The sequence below is a fragment of the Lontra canadensis genome, unplaced genomic scaffold (genome assembly GCF_010015895.1).
Source record: "Lontra canadensis isolate GAN:19392208 unplaced genomic scaffold, GSC_riverotter_1.0 scaffold473, whole genome shotgun sequence".
Lineage (NCBI taxonomy): Eukaryota > Metazoa > Chordata > Mammalia > Carnivora > Mustelidae > Lontra > Lontra canadensis.
The window spans coordinates 34,522-58,563 of record NW_022631466.1 but is presented as its reverse complement, the minus strand read 5'-3'; the positions used below and the strand labels follow the sequence as shown (position 1 = coordinate 58,563).

The 24,042-nt window shown below is 53.7% G+C and overlaps 1 protein-coding gene across 4 annotated transcripts; it reads left to right on the top strand.

Moving 5' to 3' along the window:
• The first annotated feature begins 353 nt into the window (after positions 1–353).
• On the top strand, positions 354–22,882 carry LOC116863038 (histone deacetylase 11). Of its 4 annotated transcripts, none has more exons than XM_032850521.1 (10): positions 354–489; positions 1,486–1,634; positions 3,863–3,963; positions 14,783–14,899; positions 15,864–15,906; positions 17,645–17,721; positions 18,746–18,808; positions 19,845–19,941; positions 20,807–20,985; positions 21,116–22,882. In XM_032850521.1, coding segments are annotated over exons 1-10 (1,044 nt in total). In that variant the 5' UTR covers positions 354–487; the 3' UTR covers positions 21,332–22,882. The 4 variants fall into 4 exon arrangements, with proteins under 4 accessions (XP_032706412.1, XP_032706413.1, XP_032706411.1 ...); XM_032850522.1 differs by lacking the exon at positions 354–489 and adding an exon at positions 500–604; XM_032850520.1 differs by lacking the exon at positions 354–489 and adding an exon at positions 746–857.
• Positions 22,883–24,042: the final 1,160 nt, after the last annotated feature.

Here is a 24,042-nt window from a genome sequence, read left to right as displayed (position 1 = left end):
CCAAGGTCACACAGCGCGCCTGCCGCAGAATCAGCGGGGAAACCGGGCATCCCTAGGCCTCAGCCCTGAAAGAGACCGGGGGTGCGGGTCGACTGGAGACCGGACAGTGGGTGGCCCCTCCCCCGGGGCGGAGCGATTCCGCACGTTCCAAACCTCCGTGGCGAGCCTGGTGAAAACTCGGGCGGCCCACCCCCTAGGGGGCGTGGCTTCCCGAGTCAGCTGAGATTCCACTGGGCCTTTGTCTGCGAAGGCGGGACTTTGCGCTTGATGGCCGTTGGAGGCTTGGCCTCCTAACTGCGGGCGCGCTCACTGCGGGACTCCATCCCTCTGTGACGCTGGCGAGAGCGCGGGCGGGGCGGAGTCAAGCCCGCCGGAGCTCCGCCCCCAGCGGAGACGGCCGGGGCCGGGGGCGTGTCCTGGGCGGGGCCGTGCCCCGCCCCGCCCGGTCGCCGAGCAGTGGCCAGCGCAGGGAGGGCCCGGCCCCGGGATGTGAGTGAGGCAGGGGTGGGGGCGCGGGGTTGGGCGCCAATCCAGGCCCCCGGGGTTCCCAGGGGTCCCCATGGGCGGGAGCGCTAGTGCGCGGGCTACCCGGCGGGCTCGTCAGGTGCGTGCCCAGGAACGGCAGGCGAGGGGCCGCTCAGGCCGAGTGAGTCCAGGCCGGCCCCGCGCCACTTCTCTGCGGTGCGAGGTGCAGGCCACGGAGCTCCGACCTGGCCTCCGTCCCTCAGGCGACATGCGCGGGTCTGACGTCTGTCTTATCCCGGGCTCCGCCGGCTGTGCGGAGGCCCCTCGCCCTGGCAGCAGCTGGAGCCGGGTTTCTGGTCCCGGTGCGGCGGTGGCTGCAGAGGTGTAATGGGGTGAGAGTCGGTGGGGTGGTGAGCTGCGCGGCAAGGCCGAGGTGATCTCCATCCCTGGCTGCGGGTTGGGCCACAGCCTGAATGAACCCGGACTTGCTGTTTCTGGGAACCGTCACCCCCACCCCCAGTTCTAAGGGATAGGGCGCTTTCTGTGCTCAGCTGTTTGGATGCATTATCTCGCGACAGCCCCATATTTTACGGTTAAGGAAACTGAGGTCTAGGGCCACGCGGCTGTTTAGCATGATTGTTATAATGTGGAAGTGAGATGCGGAGCTCTTGCAGCCAGGTGGACCTGGGTGAACTTTGGCTGCTGCACAGATCTGCAGTGTGACCTTGGGCACGTATGGTTCCCTCTCCAAGCGTCTGTTGCGATGGTGGTGCCTACCTCCCAGAGCTCCAGCGAGGTTTGGGTTGGATAGTGCTGGGAAAGAGCCAGTGCTCAGTAAGGAGCTGCTCTCATGACTGTTGTTACGGTTGCTGAATGGCGCTCTTCCTGCCACCAAGGGAGAGGGAGCTAGTGGTACTGGGTCAGGGCTGTGGGGTTAGTACAGTGGGGCTGCAGGGAGGAGGAGGATGCTTTCCACACTGAGATTGCCCCTCTCTGTGTCTGTCCCTGTGCACACGGAAGGCCTCACGCAACTCAGCTGTACCAGCATGTGCCGGAGTCGCGCTGGCCCATCGTGTATTCCCCACGCTACAACATAACCTTCATGGGCCTGGAGAAACTACACCCCTTTGACGCAGGAAAATGGGGCAAAGTGATCAGCTTCCTAAAAGGTATGCAAGGCCCTATGAGACCCTACATGTGTTTCTTCCAACCCACCTCCCCCACACCAGTCCCCGGCCCCTCCCGGTGTCCTCCTTTCACAAGCTGCCATCTCCCTGGTCCAGGCTCAGTCCTCATACTGCCTTCCACCCATGGTGGCAAAGGGGCTTTTGAACACAGGCTTGTCCTGTCTCTGTCCGTGGAGGCCCATAGAAGGGAAGCTGATGAAGGATGGACACAGGGAAGCTGAAATTTAGAGGAATCCAGTGCTTGGAGAATCCAAGAGGTAGAGAGCCTTTGCTCCAACCCTGCTGATTACAGATGGAGGAAATTGGAGCCCAGAAAGGTTAGGGAACATGCCCAAAGTCACACAGCTGCTAAGTGGCAGAGTGGGGTCTGGAATTCAGAGCTCTAGGCTCCCACCTTTCACAGCTCATTCCACTGAGTAAGGTGGTACTCTGGAGTATGCTTTCAACTTCGGTTTGTAATCCAGGGGTCTGGTTTAGGTGGGAAATTCGGGCATCACAGTAGGCTAGTGAAAGAATATTCTCCCTTTCTCCTGCATTAGGGGTTCTTTAATTGACAGAAGTAGAGAATGTTACCTGGCATAGGATAAGGCATGCGGAATCTTTAAATCACACAATCCTGATCACACCGTGGAGAAAGTTTCACTTTGGGGCTAACCTGTCTTTAACACTGAAGCCCATCTCCCCTTTTAACAAATCTAGAGCAAGCCACAGCCTCTGCACATCACAGAAAATAGAATCAAATGATAGATTAATAACGGTTTGTTTTTATCATATATGTATTCTATTTTTGGTTAACTTCTATTTATGGCAACTGATACTGAGTTTCCATTTACAACTGTGACCAGAATGAGTATTCAAAGAAAACTCTTTAAGTAGAAAAGAATACAAGTGGGGAGCTAGGGCTGTGAGAACCCCGGCAAGGTGAGTGGGGCCAGCCTGCTGCTCATCTAGCTGGTCTCTTGCGTTCTTGACTGTGATCCTTCATGCTCTGTTTCCAGCAGAACCGGCCTGAGTCACTGCCCCCATTGCCCTTTCTCGGGATCCTGCATTACGCAGCAGCTCAACATAGGGTTCCTTGTCTCCCTCCTCTCTGAGCTGACAGTCCTCCTGAGTTCTTTCCTTTCTCCTCTGAGGATGTGGGTGGAAAGGAGGCAGGGGCCACATGGTGAAGGCCTTGGGAGCTGCCAAGAAAAGAGCTGGCCCTTTGCCCAAAAGCGATGGGGAGCCATGGAATGTTACTGGGGCGGGGGGGGGGGGGGAGAGTAGTGAGTACCTTCTGTCTGTGGAGCTATATTGGGTAATGTATGGAACTAGTTGGCTTCTACTGGTTACACATTAACACAGTTTCCTTAGATAATGACCTTGTCCCTTTGATTTCCCTAGAACCTGGAGCTGGATGGTCTGTTCTCACTGTGCCCTAGAGCACTTCCTGCTCTTGGCTTCAGTGTCGTCTTTTGCAAAACAGAGCAAATCTTGTCTGGTGGTTGTGAGGGGTGATAAAATGCTGCAGTGTTTCCCAAACATCAATTATTTGCAAACGGCTATTGGGACCTTGCCATTTCCTCATACCACCTGCTCCGTTATTTACTTTATATATATATATATATATATATATATACACACACACTTTTTTTTAATCGACTTAGCCTGTGCTTAAAAAAAAAAAACTTAAACGAACTTGTTTTAAAAGGAAACATTATATCATCTAAATGGGAAAAGCCAGTTTCACTTGCCATAAATAGGAAGTCATGGTTAAAAAATAAATGCAGGAAAACTGTAATTCACTTCAGGCTGCTTCCTGTTGCCTGGCCGTCTGCGAGATTGCTGCTTTTTGGGTTAAAAACTGGGAGATGAGCAAGGGTTTAGGCAAGCCTTAAAGAGAGGCCACACCACACGGAGCCTCCCATGATGTCACCAGAAGATGCAGGGAGAATCCGGAGAATCAAAGTGAGAGTCAGCATTAGGGGTCCGTGTGTGCCACCTACCTCGACTGCTACGTGCCCAATGTCTGACGCCCTTGGGCCCTCAGGCCTGGTGTTGTCCACCCTGGCCCAGGAGGCGACCCATTCTTGGAAGCCAGAGGTTGCCCACTGCCTCCCAAGGCAGGACTATAGCAGAGACTAAGTCTGCAGCCCTGTTGGAGGAGTGGTCTGGAGCCAGGTCCACCTTCCAGTCATCAGGGAAGCATGGTGCCCACTCTGTGGTTTCAGAAGAGAAGCTTCTGTCGGATGGCATGCTGGTGGAGGCGCGGGAGGCTTCGGATGAAGACCTGCTGGTGGTGCATACAAGGCGCTATCTCAACGAACTGAAGGTACAGGGGGCCTGGGGTGAGGGTTGGCCAGAGCAGAGAGGCAGCTCAGCCTGGGGAAGCGCAGCCTCAAGGGACCCCATTCCTGCCCCTCGTGCAGGGGGGGAGCATGAGAGTCTGTGGACCCCAAGAGAAGGAGAGAGTGTCATAAAAAAACAGATACCAGGATGGGCTAGGCTGCTCCAGGCAGTAGTGAGCTCCCTGTCCCTGGGGATATGGGATCAGGGATGCTCATTTGGTGGGGTTTGAACCTTCATAGGTGTTTTGGGCCTGTACCTTAGTGCCTTTGAATCTGTGTCCTTTATTTTTATTTATTTTTTAAAATTTATTTGACAGAGAGGGAGAGAGAGAGAGACAAGCAGGCAGAGGGAGAGGGAGAAGCAGACTCCCCACCGAGCAGGGAGCCTGATGTGGGGCTTGATTCCGGGACTCTGGGTCATGACCTGAGCCGAAGGCAGATGCTTACCCAACTGAGCCACCCAGGTGCCCCTCAATCTGTGTTCTGTGAACAAGCCTCAGAGACCCTTGCTGACATGCTGGGTTGAGGGGACCCCCAGTCCCTTGTCCTATCCAACCAAAGCTGTCCCATTTAGGTCTATTTTTATATTGCTCTGAAGTATAAGACTCTGTTGTACGAACTTCTACTGCTAAAGACTTGTTGAAAACAGTTGGGCTAAAAACTCGTGTGAAACTCCCTGGAGCCAAGCAAGGAGTGTAAACAAGTTGTCAGACAGGTGGTGGCGGTGTATGGGGGTCAGCTGGGGAGCTCCTGCCCCTTCCCAAATGGGCGGCTTGCTACTCAGCTACACTGTGGGCCCAGCGTGGCCAGGGTCCTGGCTTTCGAAGAGAAGTTCGAAATTCAGGTTAATAAAGCAGCAGCCCCAGGTTTCTTAATGTGGCCACTCCCCGAGAATTTTCAGTACTCCCTGCAGACCAAACCAGGCATATAGACTACCTGCTTGTGACTTCTTTCTAGAAGAGCTCACAAAGCTTTAATGAGTGCTTGTGAGTCTGAGGCCCCTAGGTGGGGTGCTCCCCTGGAGGGGAAGCTAGGCTGGGGGGGGGTTGCATCAGAACCTAGTACTGCCAGCCCACTCTGGCAGGGGGATGGTCACGGATGCCACAGGTTCTCTGCCAACAGTGTGGGATCCCAGATCCCTGACCCCCAGCTCATCCTAGACTCAGTAGATGCCAGAAGTCACCAACCCCTCCCCGTGTGCCCCCTCCCTCCCTCTCATAGATGGAAAAGCCTAGGCCCAGAAAGAGGCTCCACCTGCTCAAGATCACCCAGGAAGTCCAACAGCCAGCCCTCAGGGAGACCCCAGGCTGGGCATCTAGTCAGTCTTCCTGGTTCCTGGTCATAGTTGCTACCTACCCTCCTCCCCAGCTCTGGCCTGAGCTGTGAGAATTCTAGATGGAGCTGTGACAGTGTCAGCTCATGAAAGATTACCAGGAAGAGGTTGAAACCTGGCTCCTGGGAAAGAGAGGTGTGCAAGACCTTGGCAGGAAGCCCAGTTCTTGGCTGCCCTGGTTTTCTAGGGCCCAGACATGCGTGGTCACAGTCCACAACCCAGGAGCTGGGCCAGGAAGACACACCTGCCAGAGTCCAGAGGGTGAGGCTGTGGAGCAGGGACAGATGGCAATGGGGCAGGGCAGGGAGAGACCAGAACAGAAGGGTGCCAGGGTGGATGTCATGTGAATGTACCAGGATAAGGCTGGGGGTAGGGGGAATAGACTCCAGGACCCCATCTCTTTGAGGAGCCTTCAGGAGAACCGTGCAGGGCTCCCTCTGTGCTTGGCCTTGGGCCCCCCAAAAGCCTAAGGCAGCTTACTGTGTATAAATAATAATAAAGTGTCAACAGCCGGAGACCCAAGTAGAAAATTGAGGTCAAGGGCAGGAGGAGAAGTCAGATATGTCAACTGAGAGGATTAGCCAAGATGCTATGATTGAGCTCCTGGATTTGCCTTTGAGCTCCCTGGCAGCAAAAGCAAATGGAGAAACATGAGGATTCCCACAGCACTTACTAAGGAGAAGTACACAGTCATTCAGCACATCTATATCAAATACTGACTGTGTGCTGGGTGCAAAACGAAAAATAAGCAAGTTCCCCTGGTCACATGGATTTGTATTTTTGTTGTGGAAGACTGAGAATAAAGAAATAACCGCACAAGAGCATTTCACAGAGCACCAAGGGCTGGGAAGGAAAGAAAATGGAGGGTAGCTGAGTGAAGGGTGAGGGTGACCGGGTGGTCTGGGAAGGCCTCACAGAGGTGAGGTTTGAGCTGAGACAAAAGAATGAGGAGTAGGTGACACTGTTGTGGAGCTTTGAAGGAAGAATATTCCAGAGCCACACGCCAGGAGGGGGAGGGGACTTTGCCTGCTAAAGGGGAGAAGGGTGCTTGAAGTGGCATGATGTGGTCAGGGAAGCTAGAAATGTCAGGCCACATGGGGTCTTGTGAGCTGTGGGAAGAGTTTGGATTTTGTTCCCGGTTCTGTGGGAGAATGATACAGTGTGAGGTACCCTTGGTGAGCACGTGGACCCATGCCCATTTCAGGCATTTTGGCCTTTAGGGACCGTGGCTCAGGAACATCCCCCTTGCCCCTACTCATCCCCTGCTTCCCCCCCACCCATCTGCAGTGTTTCTTTTCTTTTTTCTCTGCTGTGGGCACCTGGGACAGTGCCCTGGAGAGTTCCTGCGGGTTTCCCCAGTTGTTCTGTGTGTGCTGTGGGACGGAACCCTCTCCCCTGCCCCACCTCACTCTGCCCCTCTGTTCCAGGGCTCATTGAGCACCTACTGTGTGCAAGGCCCAGAATTGGCCCCATTGATGGTGGTGGTTGGATTGGGCCAGTGCCGGGTTTTTTGCCTTCTGCTAACCCCAGTGACAGTCTGCCCGGGGTGTGGAGTAGCTTGATGTGAATCCGACTTTGTGCAGTGCTTGGAATACATTTATCCAGCAAGTATTTTTTTTTTTTTAATCAAGTAAGTATTTAGTGAGCACTGTGCTATGTTCCAGCGAAGACAGGCTAGAACTAAAGAGATGGAGTCCCTCTCCTTAGGGAGCTGGCATTTAGGTGGGGAGAGTCAGTCCATACACATGATAACAATCAAGTCAATGATACAGTGTGTTACAAGGCTCTCAGTGCTGTGGGCAGAAGTACAGCAGGAAAGGAGGTGGTGGGGACAGCAGTTTGAAATAGGGAGCCTTACTGTCATGTGATCATGGACTGAGAGCAGTGAGGGAGTGAGCTATGTGGGCATGTGGAGGGAGGGCATTCCAGGTAGAAGCATGAGCAAGTGCAAGGGCCCTGGGGCCAGGGTATCTCCAATGTGTTCTGAAACACTATGTACCATGGGGATGGGAGGAAGTGGAAGTGGAGGGGAGACTGGCAAGAAATGGGGTCAGAAGACAATCAGGGGCCAGACCACACTGGGCCCTTTGTACCACTGTGGCTTTGCTCTGAGGGATGTGGGAGCCAAGGAATGTTTTAGGCAGAGGGAGATGATCTGATCTAGGTTTTAGCAGGGTTGCTTGGCAGCTGTAATGAGATGAGGCTATCAAGACAAATGCAGGGAGATCAGTGAGGAAGGAGGTTTCCACAGTAATCTGGTGAGAGGCTCTAGGCTCTCAGACTAGGCTAGAAGCAGCAGCGATGGATTTTGAGGGAGTTGTAAGTACGCAGTTTGTTATGAAGTTGAAACAATAGAATTTTCTGTTATTCACACTGGGTATAAGGCATGCAAGAGAAAGAGAACCCAAGGACACCTGAGCCTCAGGAAGTCTGGGCACCTCTTGGGCCTAGACATGACCTCACAGCCCTCAGAGTCCTGTCCGGAGGGAGACAGACCTTAGCTGCAGAGCATTGGGGAGGAGGGGGGGTCTGAAGTCTCAGAGAGTCTCTGGGGAAGTGCTCCCCCACCCCGCTGCTGCCTCTGATTTTTCTCTCTCTTATCTCTTCCTCCCTGAGGGGACTCTTTTCTCCTTATTTATGGTAAAATTCAGATAGCCATTTTAAAGTGTAAAATTCAGTGGTCCCTGGGTGGCTCAGTTGTTAGGCATCTGCCTTCAATGTAGGTCATGATCCCAGGGTCCTGGGATCCAGCCCTGCATCAGGCTCCCTGCTCAGTGGGAAGTCTGCTTCTCCTTCTCCGCCCCCCATTTGTGTTCACTTTCTTCCTGTGTCTCTCCCTCTGTGTCAAATAATTCAAGAAAATCTTTTAAAAAAAAGTATAAAATTCAGTGACATTTAGTATATTTACAATGTGGTGCGAACATCGCCTCTAGGTTCAAAACATTTTCTTCAGTTTGTCTATTTCATCTTTTGTTGCTTGTGCTTTTGGCGTCATATGTAAGAATCTATTGACAAATCCAAGGTCATGAAGATGGACCCATTTGTTTTCTTCTAAGAGATTCAGTTTGTGTTTAGGCCTTTGATCCATTTTAAATTAATTCTTGTATATGGTATGAGGTAAAGGTTCAACTGTAGTTTTTTGCATGTGGCTCTCTGGTTTTCCCAACAATCATTTGTTGTTCTCCATTGACTAGCCTTTGTGCCCTTATAGAAAATCAACTGGCCATAGATGTATAGATTTATTTCTGGACTCTCTATTCTATTCCATTGATGCATATGTCTGTGCTATGGCATTGTCACATTGTTTTGATACTGAAGATTTGTAGTAACTTTTGAAATTTCAAGTCCTCCAACTTTGTTCTTTTTCAGGTTTTTTTTAATCTTTATTTTTTTTTTTAAGATTTTATTCATTCATTTGACAGAGAGAGAGAGAGAGAGATCACAAGTAGGCAGAGAGGCAGGCAGAGAGAGGGGGAAGCAGGCTCACCGCCGAGCAGAGAGCCCGATGCGGGGCTCAGTCCCAGGACCCTGAGATCATGACCTGAGCCGAAAGCAGAGGCTTAACCCACTGAGCCACCCAGGCGCCCTGTTTTTGTTTTTTAAAGATCCCTTGAGATTCCCTATGAATTATAGGATCAGCTTCTCTATTTCTGCAAAAAAGAGCATTGGGATTTTGATAGGGATTGTGTTGGATCTGTAGATGAGTTTAGAGAATATTGCCATCTTTAAAATATTAGTTCTTGCAACTCAGGAACATGAGATATTTTTTCATTTATTTAGACCTTTAAGTTTTTTCAGCAGTGATTTGTAGTTTTTAGGGTACCAGTCTTGGACCTCCTTAAATTTAAAGTTAAATTTATTCCCAAGTATTTTATTATTTTTGATGTTATTATAAATGGAATTACTTTAAAAATATTTTATTTATTTATTTGAGAGAGATTGAGCACTAGCGGGGGAAGGGCAGAGGGACAAGCAGACTCCCTGCTGAGTGGGGAGCCTGATGCAGGACTTGATCCCAGGACCCCAGATCATGACCTGAGCTGAAGTCAGATGCTTAACCAACTGAGCCATCCAGGTGCCTCTAAATAGTTTTTAAATTTCCTTTTTGGATTATTTATTGCTAAGGTATTGAAATACAACTGATTTTTGTGTGTTGATCTTAGATCCTGCAACTTTGCTGAATTCACTCTTTAGTTTAATAGGTGTGTGTGTGTGTGTGTGTGTGTGTGTGTGGTCTTTAGGGCTTTCTGTCGCTAACATTGAGCCATCTGTGAATAGGCATAGTTTTACTTCTTGCTTTCCAGTTTTTCTTTCCTAATTGCTCTGGCTGGAACTTCCAGTGTGAGGCTGAATAGAAGTGGCAAAAATGGGCATCCTGTCCTGATCCTGATCTTAGGCTGGAGATTTTCCATTTTTTAGTACTGTGTATGAGGTTAGCTATAGGACTGTGTGTGTGTGTGTGTGTGTGTGTGTGCACGCATGCATGTGTACATGATAAATGCCCTCTACCAGGCTGAGGGAGTCCTTTCTATTCCTGGTTTGTTGATTAACTTTTCATGAAAGGGTGTTGGATTTTGGCAAAGGCTTCTTCTTCATCAACTGAAATGATCATGTGGCTTTTCCCCCTTCTCTTCTTTTGCTCCCGCTTTCACTGATGGAAAGTTCTGGCCCAAATGAAGCAGTTGGGGTTGTAGCCATCTCTCCCCTGAGAGCCATTCTTGGCTTGGATTTCTGAGGGTAGGGTCCACCTGAGGAAATCAGGCAGCTGGAGAATAGAGTCTTGCAGAGCTGAGAGTATGGAGCGGAGTGGTGGGGGTGGGTCCCAGGGATGTCGTCAACCTCAGGTATGTCCTGCTATCTGTGGGGTCCCCAAAAGGCTGGCTGGGCATGGAGGCCATGGTACCTGGCCAGGCCCTGAGATGTGGAAGCTTGTAGGCCATGTCTTTTGGTGGGCAGGGGGCATTAGGCTAGGGCAGACCTCCCTTGTTCATGTCATTCATTCATTCATTCATTCATTCAACATGGAGGGGGTCAAGTTCTTTAGAGCAGTGGTTCTGAAACTTGCTTAAGCCTTGGAATCCACTGGAGGGCTTGTCATAGCATGGATCACTGGCCCCACTTCCAACGTTTCTGAATTAGGAGGTCAGGAGAGGAGCCTGAGAATCTGCATTTTTTTAAAGATTTTATTTATTTGAGAGAGAGTTTGCACGAGCGGGTGGGGGGAGGAGCAGAGGGAGAGGAGAGAATCTCTAGCAGACTCCCCGCTGAGCACAGAGTCTAACAGTGGGGCTTGATGTCATGACCCTGAGACCATGACCCAAGCTGAAACCTAGAGTCAAACACTTAACCCACTGAGCCACCCAGGCGCCTCAGCAGTCTACGTTTCTGGCAAGTTCTCAAGTGCTGGTGCTGCTGGTCCAGGAACTACGCCTCGGAGAGGCACTCCCTAGAAGCTGGGGCTACCAGGGAAGGGGGTGCAAGGGATTCCCGAAGGGCCAGCTTGGCGGTGAAACCTGTAAGAGCAGGTGGGGGGCAGAGAGGGTAGGGGAAGCTGGGAGTGCCTGTGGGGGTTCAGCAGAAGCGTGGCCTCGCCTGACCCCAGGAGGGATCCCCTTTCCTTGTGCCATCTCAGGACAGAGGGCTGGGCTGTTCTAGCCCCTTATCTGCCAGTTACTATTTGGGGCTCTCCTGGGTGGCAGGGTGAGGTGGCCTCCTCCGTGGAGTGTGAAGGTAGGGAAGGTAGAGAACTGGGCATTGTCTGGATGGCAGGAATGGGTGTTTGCCTGCCCTTCCTGGCCCTGGCCCCCTTCTAGAAGAGTCTGGTAACAACAGAGACATACTGTGATGTCAGGTAGAGACAGGTGTTCTTCAGAAAGATGAGGCAAGGCTGGGGGCTGTGGGGGGAGCCCAGATGGGGGTACTTCAGATGAGGAGACAAGGGTAGGCCTGGTGGATGGAACTAAGTCCTCCTTTTAGGCCTGGTGGGGAGGCGCTCCTGGTTCATGGATGAGGAGGTAGGAGGGAAGTAAAGGGCCATGTCCCAATTCACACAGCAATGGCAGAGCCTCTAGTTGGACTACTTTGACGCTGAGGAGGACTGCTGAGCCCTGTCCCCACCCTAGAAGCTTCTAGCTCATCTCTCAGTGTTCTTGCCTGGGGCCAGGCTCTTCCAGGACATGAGCTTCTGGCAGATCTGCTGCTGGGCCACAGGTCCCAGATAAATTGTTTGCCCTTCCTCTGTGGCCCCTCCCCACCCTCCCTATCCTCCAGGGCTCAGCCCCCCTGCTCCCCCGCCCCCTGGTTTATTTTTCAGCCTGGTTGCTGGTGGCTTTTCTAGAGCACTACCATCCAATAGAACTTTCTGACATGCTAAGAATGTTCTAGAAGCGCTCTATCCAGCAGCCACCAGCTACATGTGGCTATTGAGCACTTGAACTGCGGCTAGGGAGACTGAGAAACAAAATTCTTGTTTTTTGTTTTTTTTTTTTAATCAAAGTATGGTTGACTTTTTTCGTTGAAGTAACAAAATTCTAATTAAACACTTTTCAAATTAATTTAAAAGTATAGCCAAGTAGCCACATGTCGCTGATGGCCACTGGATGGGATGACATGAGTCTAGACCATTGCTGCCTTATACAGAAACCACGGTGGGGCCCAGGAGAAGTCTACACCATCTTTCAAGTGGATGCATTGGCAGACATCCACCTTGGCCAAATCCCAGACATGCTTCTGGTGACTTTACACCTGGCCCATGTACAATTCATCCTCTAGCCTAAGAGGTTCCCTGTGTTTCCCAGATGACTGCCCCCTTCAAAGGTCAGTTTGAGTTCTATAAAGATGAGCCAAGAAAGTTTCTCACCAGAAAGTTTGGGAGGTGGGGTGAAGCAAAGTTCGACAGGATTCTTCACTGCACGATTTAGAGCTTTTAACATGCCAGAGTGTGTTGTGAATTTCCAAGGGGTGGACAGCAGGAACAGTGTTTTCCAGACTTCTTTGACGTGGAACCCTTTCCTGATGGGAGTGCTGAGCTGGACAGGTGCTGTGGAACACAGTTTAAAAGACCCCTTTGGGGCGCCTGGGTGTCTCAGTTGGTTAGGCAACTGCCTTCGGCTCAGGTCACGATCCTAGAGTCCCTGGATCAAGTCCCGCTCAGTAGGGAGACTGCTTCTCCTGCTGACCTCTCCTCCTGCTCTCTCTCTCTCATCCTCTATCTCAAATAAATAAAATCCTTAAAAAAAAAAAAAAAAAAAAAGACGCCCTTCTCGTGGCTTTTGCGTCTCAAGCGGATCTCTCTGGAGGCCAGGATAAGGTTCCATTTTCTTTACATCTTTATTCCCTGCTAGCTTGTGAGGGAGAGAGAGAGGGAGGCAGGGACTTAATGTGTTTCCCTCAGTGGCTCACTTGTTTTTATACCGTTTATTCAGAGAAAACAGTGGCCCCGTGCCTCCCACGTGCCAGGCCTGTGCCGGGCAGTGGGATTGGCATGCTGAGCGGGCAGAGCTGGTCACCTTCTGCTCTCTAGGTCTGCCCCCCCACCACATGTGCACATGCATATACACACACATACACACACACATACACACATGCATGCATGCACACATGTACCTGGAGGGGTCTTAGAGCTTTCCAACCATCCTGGTCTCACATCCAGCACCCCCCACCCACAGACCCTGCGGTGCCCTCCATGTTACAGCCAGAGGCCTGGGGCTTCAGGAAGGCTGGCTGGGCACCTCTCTTTTCAGACCATGAGTGGTCTGGGTTCCATGGGCCATGCTCACTAGCTCCTTCACTTGAGCGAGCTGTCCCTAGCCTGGGAGGGGTGCCCACACAGCTGGTCAGTGCAGTTTGAGGCAGCTTGGGTGCCCATCCCACCTGGGACCTGAAAAACGTCTTCCCTGTTGGCCACGGTGGCTGCAGCGGCCCCTGCAGGGGTTGATGTGTACCTTGTCCTGCCCTGACCCTGAAGTGCACTGTCCGGCTAAGGGGCCTGCCAGGACCTTCCCAGGCATGTCCCCTTTTGTCTCACCACATCCTTGGCCTCTTCTGTTCCCTCTCTGCTGGTTCCTCCCCATCGTTGAACAGGCTCGGGCCTCCTCTGCCCTAAATTTCCTCTCCTGGCGGGAGAACCCAGTGGCCATGCTCCCCATTCTCAATACCTCTCTTTGCTTATTCCTTCCTGAAACTTCTCTGCCCAGCCTCCCGAACGCCATCCCTCTGCCCCACCCCCAACCTGTCCCAGGACAGCCCTTGATTATCCCAGTGGGCTACACTTCCAGGCCTGACCCTTCACAGTTGGAGTCTTGGGGTTCCAACCTTGCATCCTTGACCCCTTGGTCTGCCCCTCCCCCTTGTGCTATCTGCTAACTGTTCCCCTCTCACCTCTCCCCGACCCTCATTATCTCTCACTTCCTCCCCCGGGCAAGCTGCTGCTTCTGTTTAGGTTCCCCTAATTGGTCCTCCACTGCAGCCAGGACAGCTTGGGAAAGTGCCATCTCATGGCTCCCCACTGCTGTGACCAGGCTATCTGAGAATATTCTCTGGCAGCCCAGGCCCTATGTGACAGGCACAGCCCAACGTCTTGGGAGCCTGTACTCACTTTCCAGTTGTCTTTTCACCTTTTCCCCCCGACATCTGGGCAATTCCCGTTCACCTTCAATCTTGGCTTCAAGGTCACTGCCTCCAGAAAGCCTCTCTTCTACCACCCGGACACAGACAACATTCTCCTTTAAGGCTCTGTCGCAAATAAGTGTCTCCCCGCTAGGCTGCGAGGCCTGTCAGGAGGACAGGCCTGGGCCGGCCTTGGAGCCTGCTGCCTACCAGGTGCTCAGTAAATATTTACAGAGAACCCTGGGCCCCTCTGAGGCTCTGCCTGGGGTCAGGGGAGAGCAGGGGGCGTAGATCCAGGAACATTCTCAACCAGGCAGCAGATCGTTCAGGACCTGGGTGAGTGGACATTTGCCCAGGGTCCAGGGGAAGACTGTGTCCTGGAGCAAATGCCTTTTGGATACCCTAGACTCTCCTGTGTCAGTAGCTGAGATGAGGGCCTAGTACCCCTTTTGAATGGAGGTCCAGTTTCCAGCGCATGAAGAGGTCATGCTGGGCCAGAGGAGATCTTCCCAGGTCAGGGCCTCAGTGTCTCCCCCACACCCCCACCCCGTTTTGTACAGGTCCTGGGTCTGCTGCCCATCAATGGTAGTCCTCTGCAGCTCTTGTTCTGGGCACAAGGGGGCAGCCAAGGGCTTTGGAGCACTGAGGAATGTGGGCCAACAGCTTTAAGGAAACTCATCTTTACTGAGCCCAAATCTGGGGCGGGGGATGCTCTCTCATTTCTGATGAAAGGAATTGTGTTAAACTGGAAGTTTACCAGGGCACCTTGAAACCGGCATTACAAGGAATCTGATTTCCCAGCTGCAGCCTCTGAGGTCTGGGCACAGCAGTGGGAGGTCAATGGCCTGCGTCTCTTTCCACAGTGGTCCTTTGCCGTTGCGACCATCACAGAGATCCCCCCAGTCATCTTCCTCCCCAACTTTCTCGTGCAGAGGAAGGTGCTGAAGCCCCTTCGGACCCAGACGGGAGGAACCATCATGGTAGGTGGGGAGGCAGGGGGAAGGAACTGCTGGGCTCGGGACCCCCAAAAGTCTCTGGGCTTTTTCCTACCCTGGGCTTCTCCATCTGGACTACTCTCCTCCCACTTTGTAGTTGAACAAAATCCTGAATATTTGTCAAAGCACAGGAACAATCACCCTTTCTCCCAAAGCCTTTCCCACATGAGCCAGGACATTGAATTCCTTGTTCCTACCCCCGTTGACCGCCTATTAGAGTTACCGTATTTGCTGGTATATAAGATAACCAAACCCCCATGACTTCAGTTGTGGGTGACGCTCCCCTCCCCCTGCATCCTGGGTGTGGCAGTAAAGAACACTTCCAGCAAAATTAGGTTTCATATCCCCTATGTAGCTGTCTTTAAAACTAGCCACAGGCTGCCAAATTAACTGGTGGTAGAGGAACATTAAAGTTTTAAACATGGGATCTCATCCAAAGCTGGACCAAGACCTGTTGATTTTCTTTTCAGCTTTGCAAATTTGTCCCTTTTTTTTATTTATTGGGGTTTTTGGTTTGTTTGTTTGTTTGTTTATTGGAATATTACTGCCCACCCCCAAATGATGATTTCCTACAGGATTTTGGTATTCAGTCTGCTGTATTTCCATAGGCACAAAATTGTCTATTTTCCTTTAAAAGCCCTGTTGAGATCTTTGTCAGCTCCTGGGTGATCATAACTACTTAACTTCTATTTCTTCCAGTTTCTTGGCAAAATTGCCAAGGGGCTTATGCATTGCACATCTCATATGCTAGCCAGTCTGGTCCTTGCTTCAAAGACTGAGTCTGAGCTTGCTGGAGGATGGGTGCCTCCTGAACCCCACCTCAGAGATCAGCACTACCTCAGAGCTGGCTGGACACAGTGTTTATGGAATGAATGGGGGAAGCTGGGAATGAATGACCGAGTGGGGTTATCGATTGCCTGTGCCCCTCACCCTGTGCTTGTTTCCAAAGGCAGGGAAGCTGGCCATGGAACGAGGCTGGGCCATCAATGTGGGTGAGTGCCCTGGCCGGCCTGGCCTGCTGGGTCCTGGGGGCTGGGAGGGCCAGAAGGAATCTGAAGGCAGCCCCTGTGAGTTGAGAGGCTCTGGTGCCTTATTAAGTGGGATTGAGGGAGGGTATGTGGCCATCTGGTGTCTGGGAGGGACCGGCTAGTCCCTCCATCTGGGGTGGGATCCTTATTTAAAGGAGTTCCCCAGATGGCTTCCCTACCCTGCCTTTGCATACTTCCAGTGATAAGGAGCTCACTCCCTCTAAAGCCTTCAGCATTCCCTAGGCAGCCCCAGGTGTGGCTGAAACCTGCAGCATTTCAGAGTCTTTTCTGAAAAACTCCATAGGCCTCCCGGGGCCCAGGACAGTCTGCATAATGGGCAGACAGGCCCAGGGTTAATACCATGTCCTTCTCAGGGGCTTGAGGGCCAGCACTCTGCAGTCCACTGGACTCTCCCGCAAGATTGGCTCAGGGGAAGGCTGCACACATATTCCTTGTCCTGTCTTCATCTGTCCCTCATGGAGGCACAGCAATTCACAGTTAGCAAACCTCTTTACTGTCTGGCTTCTCATTTAAGCTGGGCATTGTTGTTGTCGGTACCATGGTATGGATGAAGAAATAGGTATGGGGAGATGCCTGGTGGCTTGCTCAGAGTCCTGGAGCAGAGAACCCCTACCTTTGGCTGTCTTGGTGCTGCCAGGTAGCCAGCATTAGGCCTGGCCTAACAGTGATGTTACGATAACACCACTAAACAGGTAATTGAAGAGACGTGCCTGTGTGGCTGCAGCAGGGTCCTCATGAAGACCGAGGGAGCCCCTTCCTGCCTGGAAGATATTATGACCTGGTAGAGCTTAAGAGCCCAGGTCTTGATCCAGCCTGGGTTTAAATCTTCGTTCTGCCATTAGTGAGCTGTGTGATCCCAGGCAAGGTGCTGGTTTTCTGTGTGCCTCAGTTTCTTCATCTGTAAAATGGACGTGATGGTAACAGTGCCCCCACTTGGGGCTGTAGGGAGGTTTCAGTGAGCTCTGTGCCCCCTTAGGAGTTCACGATTGGTTATTATCTTACTGTTAAGATCCATTGACAGCCTCTTGGTGGGAGAAGAGGCAAGTCCTTTGTAGCTGTGGGCCCTGGACTTGAACTGCTGGCTGGAGCAGCTGTTGGGCTCAGTTCTAGAGGCCCCTGAAACTCAGGCTCTTGTTGGGGCTGCAGGGCAAGGGTTTCTCAGAGTGGGGGAGAGGTTGGAGCCTGACTCTGGTGCCCAGGGCCTCCCCATTGCCATGGACAGCCATGGCCAGCAGATGGCGCCCTTCCTGGCCGTGCCTTTCTACAACCTGCAACATGTGGGCGGTCCTAGGATAAATGGGTCTCCCAGAGCCCCACTGCCCCATCCTGGCATGGGATGTCCCATGGAGGCAGGCATGGCCTTACAGAGGCAAGGGACAATTTATTGCCTTGGGCAGGATGAGCTCCTGGCCCCTGGTGGGTTGTGATGGGCACTGGGGGCTGACTTGTTGGGATAGCCCGAGAGGTTTCTTGCTATGGACAGAGATGGCTGTGATGGTACAACTGTCTCCTGACTTGGGCATGGCGACACTCTCAGGTGCTTGGTTCACTTGGCCAACCTGGAGTTCCAGGAGCCTGTCCCTGGGAGCTGAGTGGGCGTGGGCTGTAGGCAGGAGGTAGGGGTTGGAGGAGGGGGAGGACGGTGCAGGGCCCTGACCACACCACGTGTGCTCTCCCGCAGGTGGCGGCTTCCACCACTGCTCCAGTGACCGGGGTGGGGGCTTCTGCGCCTATGCGGACATCACACTGGCCATCAAGGTGCGCCCGAGAACATGTGGGGCCTCGCCTCCAAGAGCCCTCCCTGGAATGCCCTTGCCACCCCCCACTGGGTGTTCTCCTCCACATTACAGAGAAGGAAGCTGGGTCCCAGGAGGGGAGGAAGCTGGGGGGGGTGCCCATCCAGGCTGGGACCGGACACGTGCTCTTCTGCGTTGTCCCTGCTGCGGGGAGATAGTGAGGCCTCTAACAATGGTGGGGTCAGGAGTGGGGCGGCCCATTGGTCAACAATATAGGGAGCACATCATTCCACTGGAGGGAGGAAGAGTGGGACACGATGACGGGGATGGCTGGTTCTGGCAGGCTCAGCCCTGCACCAGCCACCACTTGCCCTCCTCACCTCATTTATTCCTCCTCTGCGCGGAGGAGGAGACTCAGACTGAGAGAGATGAGGGGCAGGGCGGGCACTGGCCTAAATCTCTGTTGTGACTGAGCTGCCTTTAGCCACCCTGTGCCTTGCCTGGTTCTGGGCATCAGGAATGGGGCTGGCACGTTCCCTGTTCTCAGAGGGTACACAGACCAAATCGGGGAGGGGAGGGCAAGCAGGTCAGCAGACCCTGGCCATTCAGAGAAGGGGACACACACACACACACACTAGACCTTCTGAGAGGGTAGAGAAGGGGAAGGAAGGCTTCCCAGAGAAGGAGGTGTGAGAACTTGGCCTTGTGAGCTAAGACAGAGAATGCAGAGAATGAAGTTCCAGGCACAGCCGTGAGGGGATATCCCCCCCTCAACCCCTACATATTTCCCTAAGGATCTCCAAGGCCCTACTACCCTGCTCCTGACCTCCAGCCCACCAGGGCGCAGCACATGCTGCCTCCTCCAGGGGGTCTTCCCAGACCATGCCCACATGCTTCTCCCGGGTGGGTGAATTCTTTGCCTGGTGGCCTCATTGCCCACAAGTGTGTCTGGCCTCCTGCCTGACCCCTCACCAACTAGGAATCCTCAAGGGGCTATGTCCTCTGGTCTGTCTGGGTCCTCACTTCCTCTTCCCCTCCGCTGGTAGTTTCTGTTTGAGCGAGTGGAAGGCATCTCCAGAGCCACCATCGTTGATCTCGATGCCCATCAGGTGAGTACCCTGTGGGGGCTGCGGTCTTGTGGCCCTGCCTCCCAGGCCCCCCTCAGCTCCGTCACACAGCGCCCCACTGTGGGGCTCCCTTCCCCCTGGGAACATTGCCAAGCTCCAGGCTGGGCCTCTTCCACTCCCACCCTCATCTGCCTCTCTCCTCGCTGCCCATCTTCTGCACCTTGGACTGGAAGCAGAGGGCTGTCTTTGTCCCTCTGCCCTGCTCAGCCCACCAGGCACTGGGTCTTCCTCATTGCTTCTGTCAAACCCAAGGGTCCTTCCTCCCTTCTGGTTGCCCAACACACCAGGCTGAGGCTCTTCCTAAAGCCCAGTCTGGCCATGCCCCTCTCATGTTCTGAAGCCTGCTGTGGCTCCCTAGTGCTTCCTGGTCAGTTTGGGGTGCCACCCCTGCAGATAGCTGAGGACTCCTGTGGACCTGTCCCTTAGACAGAGGCTCACATGCATGATTCAGGGTTGTTGGGGCTCGGGGCCACTACTCAAGAACTCACTGTCTGGGGTTAAAGCAACAGAGTCCTCAGGACTCCAAATGTTGGGCTGGCTCCTCTGGTCAGACAAGGCCGGACCTGAAATGGGCTCTCAAAGACCTCCCACACCCCTGCTGTTGTGCCTTTGTGCTGGTGGGTGCCCTGCTTTGGTTCGGGGGGGGCGGGTGTTGTCCAGTGACAGCAAGCTCCGGAACCAAGTCATACCTGCACAGCCCTTTCCAGTTTACCTTGTCCATCTCTGACCCCCGCTGATCCTACTGCAGACCAACGAGGGTGGTAGGGCTAGAATTCCTTTCTAACTCCATGGAGAAGAAGCTCAGAGGGCTGGGGCTCACTCAAGGTCACACCACAAGACCATGGGGCTGGGATTTGCGGTTGAATTCCAGCTCTGCTGCTTAACAGCCAAGAGACCCTCTGCCTCCAAGGGCCAGCTGAGCTGCCCAGGCACGTGGACTGTTTCCTGGGGTGTGTGCGGGGGTCCTGGCCTTGGCGAGGGCACCTGCATGTGAGCAGCTTTCATGCCTTCCCCATAGGGCAATGGGCACGAACGGGACTTCATGGGTGACAAGCGCGTGTACATCATGGACGTCTACAACCGCCACATCTACCCTGGGGACCGCTTTGCCAAGCGTAAGCTGCCTCCTCTCCCTCAGCCCTAACTGCACTCATGTTTGGATGGAGCTCTCTCTCCTGAGTGTTCCCTATATGCTGGGCTCCCCAGAAGTCACTTCAGTTATCCTCAGCTTCCCTGGGAGGGGGTGGTGGCTCCCATTTTACAGACATGCAAACTCAGACTTAACTCACTTGACCCATCCAAGATCGCATAAACCTATCCAAGAAACAACACATGTGGGACCTTATACTAGGGTAATCACCAGAAGAAAAATAGAACCCCTCCTCTGTAGGTGCTCGTCTGGTAGAAAACAGGGAATGACAAAAAAGAAACAAGAGGAAAAATAGGATAAAGAGAAAATGCAAAGTAAGATGGCATAAACCAGGTCAAATATAATGGTGGTTAAAATAAATGCAGGTGGGTTAAACTTACCAATCAAAAGGCAGAGATTCCCTGATGCACTCTGAAAACACAGTGCCCTGGCCACTTGGCAAATAGGGGACATTTATGCAGGAATGGGACTTTTATGCCTGTGGATCTGCTGAGGGAAATTCAGCCCCAGATGTGGCCCAGGGTCCCGGTTTCTGAAATGAGTCTCGAAGGTGCTGGATTTGGGCCTGAGGGCACAGCAGGGTGTCCACATTTCTGGACAGAGGCTCAAGGAGGCAATGAGATCAGATGTCCCCCACATGGGTCCCTAAATCCCCAGGGCAGAATGCTTTAGCTGAAGTCCCTTCTCTCCCTTGGCCCTCCCCCCTTGCATTCTTGAGCTCCATTTGGGATGGAAGAAGGCGGAGCAGTGCTGGGGACCTTGACCCTCCTGAGCCTGTATCCCAGCTTTGCACCCCCCCTTGCCCCCCGCTCTTCCTGTCTCTCCCTCAGAGGCCATCAGGCGGAAGGTGGAGCTGGAGTGGGGCACAGAGGACGATGAGTACCTAGATAAAGTGGAGCGGAACCTCCAGAAGGCCCTCCAGGAGCACCCGCCCGACGTGGTGGTGTACAACGCGGGCACAGACATCCTGGAGGGGGACCGCCTTGGGGGGCTGTCCATCAGCCCACAGGTGCCTCCCGACCCGGGGGGATGGGTGTGCCCCCCCCACCCCGGGGTGCTTCTCCTGATGTGGGGGAGGGGCCGGGCAGGACTTCCTGGACAGAACCACAGGACCCAAGCCCTCCCGCCTCCCTCCACAGGGCATCGTGAAGCGGGACGAGCTGGTGTTTCGGGTGGTCCGTGGCCGCCAGGTGCCCATCCTCATGGTGACCTCTGGTGGCTACCAGAAGCGCACAGCCCGCATCATCGCTGACTCCATCCTTAATCTGTACAGCCTCGGGCTCATTGGGGCTGAGTCCCCCAGTGTCTCGGCACAGAACTCAGACACACCCCTGCTGCCCCCTGAGGTGCCCTGACCACGCTCTTGCCCTTCTGCTCTTCTGCGCGCGGCTCCCTGCCTGCCTCAGCCCCGCCCGCCCCTCAGTGCTTCTCCTTTTCTAACCACAGGGGTGGTGGGGGCAGCAGCCAGGAGGTGCCGAGGGGCGGGGGCCTGACCCTGACTGGGCTGGCCTTTGGGGCGGTCCCTCCACTCTCCCCACTGGGTGTCCCTCTGTGGGTAGGGGCGGAAGACAGGGCCTGAGTCCCAGAAGACCTCGGGGTCATGGGTCTAACCAGGCCCTCCAGAGGTAGGTGGTTTCGCCAGGAGGGAGAACGGCAGGTGAGGCTTTGGGGGCACAAGTCATAGGATTTGTTTCACCCTCTCCTCACAGCAGGAAGGGTACGAGGAGCTACGGGCGCCCATGTGAGTGGGGCCAAGAGCTGGGGGTTGCAGGTAGGCCTCTGGGGGTGTGGGGTCTGGATTCCCAGCCGGCCGGAGCCCTAGGCCTGGATGTGAGGGGTGGCCGGGAAGGGGGCGCCAGTGCGTTTTCTCATCTGGTATTCCCCTTTCAATAAAGCAAGCGCTGGACTTACTTTCCCGGGGCTCCTTGGTGGGGATAAGGGAAGGGTAGGATCTGAGGAGCCCCAAATCCATGCTTCAGCCATTACCTTGCCTGTTTAGGGAAAGTAGCAGGTTTTGGAGGAAGAACATTTGGCTCTGTGATGGACCTCAGCACTAGAGGCTTGAGGGGGCTTCCAGCCCCAGTGGGGAGGGTACAGAGGAAGATGAGGCCCAGAAGGGGACCTTGGGGATGGGGGCAGGTGGCCAAGCTGGGACCCGAGGCCCCAAGTAAGGACCGAGGTGCTGGTGGCCAGGCTAGAGTTCCCGGAGGGAGGGCAGAGGTCTCCATCCTGGCCTGTAGGTTGTATGGGTAGGAGCTAGGGCAGGGCCTTGCGTTGTGGGGGAGGGGGCTATAGGCCCCACTGGCCTCACCCAAAGTGCCCAGGCCCTGATGGCGCTTGGAGTCCCAAGGTCCCAAGTGGGCCCTGACATCTGGTCTTTGAAATGCTGCAGACCCTGACCTTGTTCTCTGCTCTGATCTGAAGGGGACACTCAGGGTCCCCCAGGAGGCTGGGTGCTGGGGGTGGTATCCACCCCTCATTCCCTGGGTGTGTTCTTAGACAGTGATCACAAGTGGGGGGTGGGGAGGGAAAGTGGGCCAGCTGAGGCTTCCCTGTGCCCGACCAACCCCACCTGGGGGACTGCTGTTCATTACCATTTGGGGGTACTCTTGCATTCTCTCACATACTCCCTTGGTGCTCTCTCTGCTGGAGGACGGGGGAAGGGTTTCAAAGGCATAAACATCAAAAAGACAGACCTTCTGGACTAGACCTTGAGGCACTAACCGCGCACTTGGACTCCCACACCTGCCCCCCGCCCTTGCCATTGGTTTCTCTGCACCTGACTGAAGGTACCTAACATCCCCTCATTTCCACCTGGGGCCTGCAACATCTGGGGGCAGGCAGTGGGCTCGCTTCATCACCATTGAGCTTCTGTTTGTAGAGAACCATAAAGGCTGTTCTCGACCAGATTGGCTGCTGTGTGTTCTTCAGGGGGAGGCTTCCTTACCTCCTTAGGATTAAAGGAAGTAAAGATTTAAAATTCACACAGCGTGAGGCCTGACCTCGAGAGCTGCTCAATAAATGCTAGTATTTTCATTCCATTCTTGGAGTCCAGTGAAGTAGGTCATTGTTCCCATTTTACAGATGAGGCAACTAAGACCAAGGCATTCGCCCCAGGCCACATGTGTGCTAACACCCAGGTTTGAACCTACCTCTGCCACATACTGAAGTATGTGTTCTCGGATGCCTCAGATTTGGCAGGAGTGAAGGAATGAGGTAGGGGTTGTTGATCTCCTGATAGAGGAGGGCCCAGGGTCTGGTAGTGATGTGTGGGGAGGGGAGGCAGGTAGGGCTGGGCTTTGATGGTGGCTGTGCACAGGTGGGGTGCGGTGGGGGGTGGTTTCCAGCCATGGCCTGTGGTTAGAGCGTGTGGATGGAGCACGGGGATGGGCTGGGCTGCGGCAGAGGGGTCCTGGAAGGGGGGAGAGCAGAGCCTGTCCTCAGCCTGGTCGAGTGACCAGGGCAACCCCAATGTTAGTGGCATAGCCTGGGCGGGAGCAGGATGGCCCCCAAGTTTTCATGCCAGGGACAAGGACGGCAGGTGACGAAATTGGAGGGTGGTGGGCAGGAGTCCAGTTCAGCCCTGTGCTGGGCGTAAGGAGGGTGATGAAGGCTGATAAGGGCCAAGCCCTGTTCCAGACTCTTGGGCGGGATGAACGTCACAGAAGTCTGAGTTAAGAGCTATTTTTACCTCTGTTCTACAGATGTAGACACAAGGCATAAAGAGAGTTGGTTAGTTCATTGAGGCCCACGGCTAGTGAGCAGAGGAACAGGGTTTGAACCAAGGCTCCAGAATTATAAGCTGCTTCCTTATCTGTAGGATGGGGCCTTACCTGAAGGTAGTTCCAGGAATTAAATGCCGTAATACAGGCAATGCACTTAGGGTGACATGTGGCATTTTCTTAGCCCCTGGAAATGTTAGTCCTGAGGATGATGATTCTCCTAAAGGCCAGGTTATTAAGGATAGTTGAGGTGAAGCATTCAGGATCTGATCTTAAGATCTGTGCAGTTTGCTATTTGCACGTGACACCCCAAGTTCCTGGGCTCCTGCCAAGGAACATGCCAA